Source organism: Neltuma alba, unplaced genomic scaffold, assembly GCF_004799145.2.
Source record: "Neltuma alba isolate B1F8T4 unplaced genomic scaffold, ASM479914v2 tig00013291_pilon, whole genome shotgun sequence".
Taxonomy (NCBI): domain Eukaryota; kingdom Viridiplantae; phylum Streptophyta; class Magnoliopsida; order Fabales; family Fabaceae; genus Neltuma; species Neltuma alba.
The window spans coordinates 3045-11514 of record NW_021637576.1 but is presented as its reverse complement, the minus strand read 5'-3'; the positions used below and the strand labels follow the sequence as shown (position 1 = coordinate 11514).

General features: G+C 35.4%; 1 protein-coding gene and 1 long non-coding RNA gene across 3 annotated transcripts; both read left to right on the top strand.

Annotated features, from left to right (window-relative positions):
• The first annotated feature begins 434 nt into the window (after positions 1 to 434).
• LOC114736061 (54S ribosomal protein L19, mitochondrial-like) lies at positions 435 to 2263 on the top strand. 2 transcript variants are annotated; one of them, XM_028923842.1, is made up of 2 exons: positions 435 to 520; positions 1448 to 2263. In XM_028923842.1, exon 2 carries the CDS (start codon positions 1480 to 1482, stop codon positions 1945 to 1947), a length of 468 nt encoding a protein of 155 aa, XP_028779675.1. In that variant the 5' UTR covers positions 435 to 520; positions 1448 to 1479; the 3' UTR covers positions 1948 to 2263. The 2 variants fall into 2 exon arrangements, with proteins under 2 accessions (XP_028779675.1, XP_028779676.1); XM_028923843.1 differs by having other exon boundaries at positions 467 to 546.
• Positions 2264 to 3106: 843 nt separating this feature from the next.
• On the top strand, positions 3107 to 5204 carry LOC114736065 (uncharacterized). The gene is made up of 2 exons (XR_003739316.1): positions 3107 to 3187; positions 4870 to 5204. It is a non-coding gene; the product is annotated as an uncharacterized LOC114736065 (long non-coding RNA).
• The last annotated feature ends 3266 nt before the right edge of the window (positions 5205 to 8470 follow it).

The following is an 8470-nucleotide window of genomic DNA, read 5'->3' as shown; positions in this document are numbered from 1 at the left end:
TTGTCCGGTTTTTTTTTTGGCCTGCCACAACGCTCAAAACGATGCCGTTTTATTTAGGGGGTGAAAAAAAACCTTCTTCAGTTTTGGTTCTCACCATTCGGCTTGCCTGGTTTAATGGTTCACCGTGGAGTCCCCTAATCCCTACTTCCCTCCCCTGATTCCCCTCTGCTCGCGCAGCTGTCCTCCCCCCCGAAACCAAAATCGCGATCGCCTCCTCCAAAATCCCTGCTCCCTAGCGTAGCTGACGGCACGGTGTACGGCAGAGCTCCTTGTTCGGTCGTTCCCTGCTTCGCCTTCGCCACCAGTCGTTGCAAGCCTGAGTCTCCCTCAACGTCATCAGTCACCACCTCCTGCTTCGCCTTCGCCACTCGCATTGCAGAAGGTAGAACCGAAAGTCTAAGGCTCTGAGCTCTCTCGCCACTCGCATTCGCAGTTCGCAGAAGGCAGAATCGAAAGTCGCAGGTCTCCCTCAAATCCCAGTCAACATTGTCCCTTTGCCCTTCGGTGCATTGAGTTTTGGGTAAGCTCGAAACTGTTCCCTTTCAGGTAGTTTGACAGTGTCTGACAGTCCTGATATATGTTTTTTCCCCCCCCTGGTTAAATCCTCTATTGGATTTATGATTCAGCTATTCTGATTTAAGTTTTATGAGTTTCTTATTGTGTTGTGAATTTGTTATTATGACAATGAGTATTCCCTGATTGCATCATCATGATCTTTAATTTTATCTGCAATTCAAAGACGAAGTTGGATTTTATGCTTCAGTATATATAATGCCGTTTCCGTTTACTTTGGCCATTTGTAGTTTATAAAAAAAAAATGCAGTCATTCTAAGGATTTCCAAGTAGTTAAGCTGCAGATAAATTAAGTTGGTATCAATAATTTCACTTGATCCTATCTCTTTTCTCATGTCTGGATTTATTCATTTTATTATATATGTTCACTTTATGTTGACAAGTAGTAATATATTTAGTGTTGCATTGCTGTTTTCTTTTTTTCCCCCTCTTCAAGTCTGATCAGATTTTCTGTTTAAAGGAGATGAAAGTTGAAGCTGGATTAAACTTTCATATGTAAAAAGCCCTATAAACGCCTATATCTTATTGTATTGATCGGATAGGTATGAGTCTATATATTCCTTAAATGTTGATTATTTCACTCATTATGTTGGAGTCAAGGAGCTGGCCCGTTAGGGCCAGAGGCTGGCTCGAATTGGACTGCTTTTCCTTAAAAAAAAAAAAAAAACCGTATTTTGTTAGATGTATTAATTGAAAATGGTTTGATACTTTGTTGGAGAGAGCTAATCTCTTTCAATCTGTGTGAAGCTTGTAATGTATTGCTTTAATTGTTTCAGTGTTGTGGATTTATGAAATGAGCTTGAATTGCAAAATTTATGAATTATGTATTTTGAATGTTTTCTTTCTCAATCTGCTGTGCATATCCATGAAACAGCAAGTTGCCTTCTTTGGAGAGCACCAAACCCCATGTCAACTTTGAAAGAAATCCTTGCACGGCGACCTGTGGCGGCCACCATCAGGCTGACTGTGCCGGCTGGAGGGGCACGACCTGCACCACCTGTGGGTCCAGCATTGGGTCAGTATAGGCTCAACTTAATGGCCTTCTGCAAGGATTTCAATGCACGAACACAGAAGTACAAGCCAGACACACCCATGGCAGTGACAATCACGGCCTTCAAGGATAACACTTTTGAATTCACCGTCAAATCTCCCTCTGTGACTTGGTATCTCAAGAAAGCAGCTGGAATCGAATCCGGCAGCAGCCGCCCAGGCCACATGGTGGCTTCTACACTCTCTCTAAAGCACATCTATGAGATCGCCAAGATTAAACAGTCTGATCCTTATTGCCAATACATGTCTCTTGAATCTATTTCCAAGTCCATCATTGGCACTGCTAATACAATGGGAATTAAGATTGTTAAGGAACTAGATTGATTCCTCGATAGCTGTTTTCCCTCTATCCTTGGGTTTGAGGCATCCCCTTTCTCACACTGGAATGATAGCAGTGGTTGTATTCCCTCCTCTGTTGGAACTTGAGAGAAATGAGAATGGGATTTTGCACTGGAATTCAGTTCAAGACAATGTTTTACTTGTATGCATAGCAAACGTGCTAGGAATAACAAGTTGAAATGGCGCTTCTTTTGCTGCTGAGTGCTGAGTGTTTCATTTTTGGTTTTTAGTAGTCATTGAATATTCATTGAGCACTGATTAAAAATGAAGCACAAGCTTTTCAAAATTTACACTCAGGAGACATATTGGTGAATCTTGGAGGTTTCAGTTTCTACAGTTTTTTATTTATCTCTGTTTTGGCTATGAGAAGGTGGATGCTATGTTATTAAGACTTGGTGAAATGAGGATTGTGCAGGGAAAAATTTAGTCGCATGTAATAGTGTTGCAGTGCTTTAAGAAAAAGATTAACACAGGGAAATAAGAAAAAATAAATGTTTTCCTCATCCCTCCTTGCCAAACATGCTTGCATCTTTCAGTAGAGATAATACTTAAAGGGTGACACTTGTGGATGACATGGTGGACTATTTGTTTTATTGAATTTTTATACTTTATTTTCATAATTTAAATCCAGAACTAAAGATTTTTTTTTGGTGGTTTTTAGCTAGAGCACTCCTCTCAAAACGCCATCCATTCTAAATAGTATTAATTTCTTTACTGTCTAATCAAATTTTAGAGAGAAGGGTACTTTTGGTTTTAAAGCATCAGATAGATGATCCTTGTGCTTCAAATATATTATATGGACGTTAAATAAAATGTCATTGAAAACATTTAATTGTTTGTATTTTGGGTGAGACTGTAGAGGTAAAAGTCCATTTCTCCCTAAAATTATCTTATTTCTATAAAAATATTAAAATAAATAATAAATAAAATTAAAAATATCAAATATATGGATATTATCTAATTTACTCTTTGGCGTGCTCCTTCATTGTGGATTTGTGATTGTGAATGGAAAGCAGATCAGGAGCCACAATTTTATTTTGATGATCGGATTGAAACGCCGTCGTTGCATTTTGTCCTTTCTTTTTTGGACTCTTGGTTCCTCCCTTCATTTGTCTAATCGAAGAAGCCAAGCCCCTCGGACCTCAAAAGATCGCATAATGAAAATATGAAAGCAGAGAAATTTGGTAGTTCTACCGCGCGCGCGCCTGAGAAGTACGCAATCTGGGTGAGTTTCTCGTCATCAGTCATGCTTAATTTCCTGACTGCGAGATTTTCTGTGTTACCAACGTGCATTAGGAGGAACCGTATAGGTTTTCTGCGTCGCAAATTTTCCCGCATTTTCATTTCGTTTTCTTCAACTATGAAATCAACTGAATCTGCTCAACCAAAACAAAAGCAAGAAAGGAAATGAATCTTTTACTGTTTCTTATCTCATTAACTCATGTGGCTTGTCCCCCAAAGCTGCTATTCAAGCATCCAAAAAGATTACATTGAAAGACGCGGACAAACACAATATGGTGCTTGATCTTTTCAGGAGCTACGGGTTAACAGAAACCCAGATATCTAAATTAGTGAAACATTTGCCAAATTTGCTTTTCGCAAATCCTGGGACGATCATTCTGCCCAAGCTGAGGTTTTTTCCAGTCTTTTGGTTTTTCTGGTTCTAAGCTCCCAGAACTCATCTTTTCTAATCCTGGACTCCTATGCCGGAGTTTAAATAAATTCGTAATTCCCGTTTGAGGCCCTTAATAGCGTATGTAATGATGATAAGATTACACAAACAGCTATGAAACACTCTATCTCTCAGTGGAAATTTCACCACTATTATTTACAGGATTTTGTCGCAAACCTAAAGGTTTTAAGAGAACATTGAATGCCTCAATCTTCTGTCGCAATGATGGTAACTCGATATGCCAGCGTAGCAGTTACAAAGCATGCCAAGTTTGTTGAATGTGTCGAGTTTGCCAAGGGAGTAGGAATTGAACTCTCAAGGGCCACATTCATTATGGCGATTCACGTCATGTCGAGCTTGCAAAAATCAACATGAGAGTCGAAGCTGGGTATTTTCTAGAGGCGCGGCATGCGCAGAGATATCACTCTTGTAGCATTCAGTAACTCTCCAATTTGCATGATCATGACAGAGAAGAAAATCATTAACTCGATGAAGTTTTTACTGAATGAAATGCGTTTACCATTGAAAGATATAGCTAAATCTGCATCTCTTCCTGGCCATAGCTTGGAGGCGAGGATGATTCCTAGATGGGCATTGTATAGATTTTTGAGGACTAAGGGTTTGATAAAGAAAAATAGTCCCTCTGTTCCTAATATATTAGGTGAGAAAAAGTTTCTGGAGAAATTTGTGTTCCGTTCTGAGGAAAGTGTTCCTCAAATATTGAGCATCTATAAAGGTCAGTTAGGAACTTTACCTGAAGTCAGTCCCATGTAACGTGGCTTTTTATAATTATTCAACTGCTGTACTCGCCGCTTGATATCTTTTGGAAACCCAATTTGAACTCTGAATTCGCAGAATGTTGCTTTCTATTCGGTAACTCATCTGAAAGTCGTGCCACTCATTTTTCTTTTGATCATAGTTGTAAATAAGTCTTCCATTAAGATGTTTCATGGTCATGACATTTATGCTCATGTTATACTGAAATGGTCCTTTTTCCTTTTTTCTGTCCACCCAAAGTTATACTGAAATACTCTGGTTACATTGTTGGCTTTCTGTGGTTGTAGTCTTGTAGAAGAATGTCCTATGATATCTGTTTCGGACTACGTCAAAAGATAGAAGTCCATGAATATCAAAATAAATCATAAACTATATTTTTATTCTTCTTCTCAAATGCAAAGAGGAACTTCATCGGATAAAACTTTTCAAGTTGAGTACACCGTTCAACTGCACTGGAGGGTCCTTAAGCAATCAACAGTTATGTAAGTCATCTGTAATCTGCCCTCCAGAAGTTATGTAAATCAGAGGAATCCAGCTTGGAACCAAAGGCTGCAATTGACGGTGGAAGTGGATCATATGCTTCACTGAATGGTAGGAATTGAATCTTCTTGGGAAATTTACATTTCTTAATAGTTCATATTTCTGGCTTCTCTCTTTATCTTCAATCGTCTGTGATCAATTTGTTTTCAGGAAAGAAGGGTGATGTTATTATTGGATGTCATTTAATCAGGGATTACTCTGTACTTCTTTATATCAATGTTGAAGTGATAATAATGTTTCCAGATTTCTGACAGACCTGTTTATGCCTTCTTTTCTGAACTTGGACTTCTTCATGCAACTTCATAGGAACATGTTACAGTTAAGATTAGAGTAAAATTTGCTGTTCCCTAATCCTTTACTCCTCACTTCCATCCTGGGCCTTGCATGATATGGATTTCAATCCAATTGTTTACCATTTTGAAATTTTAATTGAATCTCTTTTAATTAATGTAATTTGATATGAAAATATAGATCTACACTGATGTGGTTTATTAGTAAAATCTATCTTTAATTTATGGTTACAAAAAGCTTTGTTTGTTCCATGAAGCTGGATATATAGTGAGTTATGGTTGATTGCTTGAGAGCCATAAACCTTCTCTTAGAATCTGACTTTATTTTAAATTACTCACATTTTCACTTTTCCCAGATTTTGAAAGAACATTGACATACAAGAGCATAGTGGAAAGGACCCAAAATTTGTTAATGTTCAATATGAAAAGTTTACCTTGTATAATCAATTAGATTAACAAGGGTTAAAGTATAAATTTGTTTTAGAAATTTTTACTCAGGAGCACTAGATATTTGGGAATTTTTTTTTTGGCAGCAAATTTGTCTTAGAAATTTAAAATCGTAGTCGCAATATTGCTTCCAATCATTAAAAAAAAACTTATATCGACTATTTAAATGGTGATGTTGATTGTTAACATTTTTAATGGCAGAGAATAATATTGCTATGGTTTTAAACTTTCATGGCAAATTAACTCTTTAAAAAAAACTTTCGGATAGCCAATATTCGTAAGTAAAAATTTCTAAGGCAAATTTGCACATTAACCCCATTAACAAAAGCTTATAAAGAATCAAATTAAATCAAGAGGAGTTTGGATTTCCCCTATAATGAGTTAAAAAATGTACTTTCACTTAAATTCTTCTTACATACTTATCTCATATTTCGTAAAATAACCTTTAAAAAGTTAATTCAAACATTTTGTAATTCTAAGACCCTTGAATACTCAAAAATTCATTTCTAAGCTTAATTCAAACTCAATTAACGAAAGCTCAAAAAGAATCAAATTAAATTAGGAGTTTGGATTTCCCCTATAATGAGTTAAAAAAAGTGTTTTCACCCAAATTCTTTTTATATACTTACCTCATATTTCGTAAAATAACTTTTAAAAAGTTAATTCAAACATTCTATAACTCGAAAACCCTTGAATTTCCAAAAATTCACTTCTAACCTTAATAGTCACTGTCCAATTTAAACTCCATATCTACTCATATACCAACTAATCTAATGTAGTCATTAATTACAATTCAATTTCTTATATCCATCAAAATTCCCAATTTCTCAAATTAGGATTCAAACATACGCACTTGTGAAATTAAGGGTTAATATAATTTTTGGTTATTCCTATTTTGGTTTTGGTCCCTCAAATTTCAAATAATAGGTTTTGGTCTTTTAAGTTTCTTTTTCTTTATAACATTGGTCTTTGTAATCTATTAAAAACCTAGATCATTTTGCCCTTTGATGGGCCAAAACTATAGTTTGAAACTTAGGGGATCAAAATCAAAATAAGAATAAACTTAATGGACTAAAGATTATATTAATCCTAAAATTAACCACTAAACTAAAAACCAAACCAATTAAATCTCAATTCAACCTCAAATAAACATATAACTAGATCAAATCCCATTTCAATCGGTAACATCATATTCTATCTATACTCAACAAACACTAACCCCAAATCCCAAAATCATGAGTTAGGGCCAATGTCAGCTCAAATTGCTACAACAACCACTAGATGAATAATACTCCAGCCTAAAAGTATAGTCAAAGAGGGAAGAAAGTGGAAACCTCAAGCGACCCAAACCCTAGGAATCATCATTCACTATCATATCACCCCTCAAATAAGTGATCGGAAGTTCAAAACCTCCAAACATGCCTCCAAACTTTTAAAATAGTCGAACCCTCGTGGAGGAAGCCCTAACTCGGAGCTCAAATGTGTTCTTCAGTTTGTTTTTGCAAATCTCACTCATTTAATTCTGGCTTTTGCAAACAAAACCGCGGATGGTACAAGCGTCTTTCATCCCAATTTTGAATCTTATTGCTAATAATTTGGTATATTTGTATCATAAGTAATATGCAGATTACAAACAACCAACCAAACTAACTAATTAAACTGGAAAAAACCAATTGACACCAAGTCACCACGTCTAATTCGAATTAGAGTGGGAATTGAGAGGATTTTATAATTGTTTGACAATTAGTCAAACTGACCCCAAACAAATCAAGAGTAATAAATTCGTGATTTCATTGATGGAATCCATTATATCTTTTTTAATTTTTGAACATTTATAACCTAGGGTCTTTGCGTAAAGTAATAGTTAAACATATAAGAAATGTGTGTAAGTATTATAAAACATACATCGATTATAGATATCTTACACCTCATCATAATTATTTTATATTTATTTTCTGAATACTATTTTTTTATTTAAAATAATTGGGACACATTAAAAATATATTAATTTATTTACAATGGGCTTTGACCATTGTACTGTAAACCAATTTTTCGACAGATTCAATGACTACCTGGGTTTTTTAATGCCTCAGTAATATGGATACACAATAAGTTGGGGCTGAAATCCAAATGAGGATAACATCTTATCTTAGCTTGAATGAATAATGCTAAACACACAATTAAGTGGCTAATTAATTTCATGATCCATTTTATTATAGTTAAATTAAATGTAAACAGAAAATGAGCCACTAACTAATATATTGTGGGTCATTAAGCTAATAATATAGGAAGTGGTCAAAAAAAATTTCAGCAAATATAGGGCATTATTGTAGAGATTCAGATAGTTAGGTCTAAGTTTATGTAATTATTCCTTCCAAGAGACTGTGTTGAACTAGTAGAGTCATGAACGACTTGATCCTTTTCGTCTTCGTCGTCTTCTTCTTGTTCTTTCCCACTATGCACCATATTTACTGGAAACAGATGTGACTGATCAAAAGAGAGTGGGTAGTCACCAATGGAGCTGTGCCACTATTTTCTGTACTTGTCGTTGTATAAGGCTCCTGTAAATGAAAAAAGGGAATGAGAACATTCAGGAGGTTTTTGATGAATGAAACACTACATTCTGTCCTTAATAAAAGAGCTAGTTGACTGATTGAGTAAATTAAAAAACTAGTTAAATTAGTTATTTGTAATAAATAGGTTGTGTTTCTTAAAATATTCTTACTAATTAAGTATATTGGCTAGAACTATCATTATTACAAGGACTTTCTTGAGAAAAAAT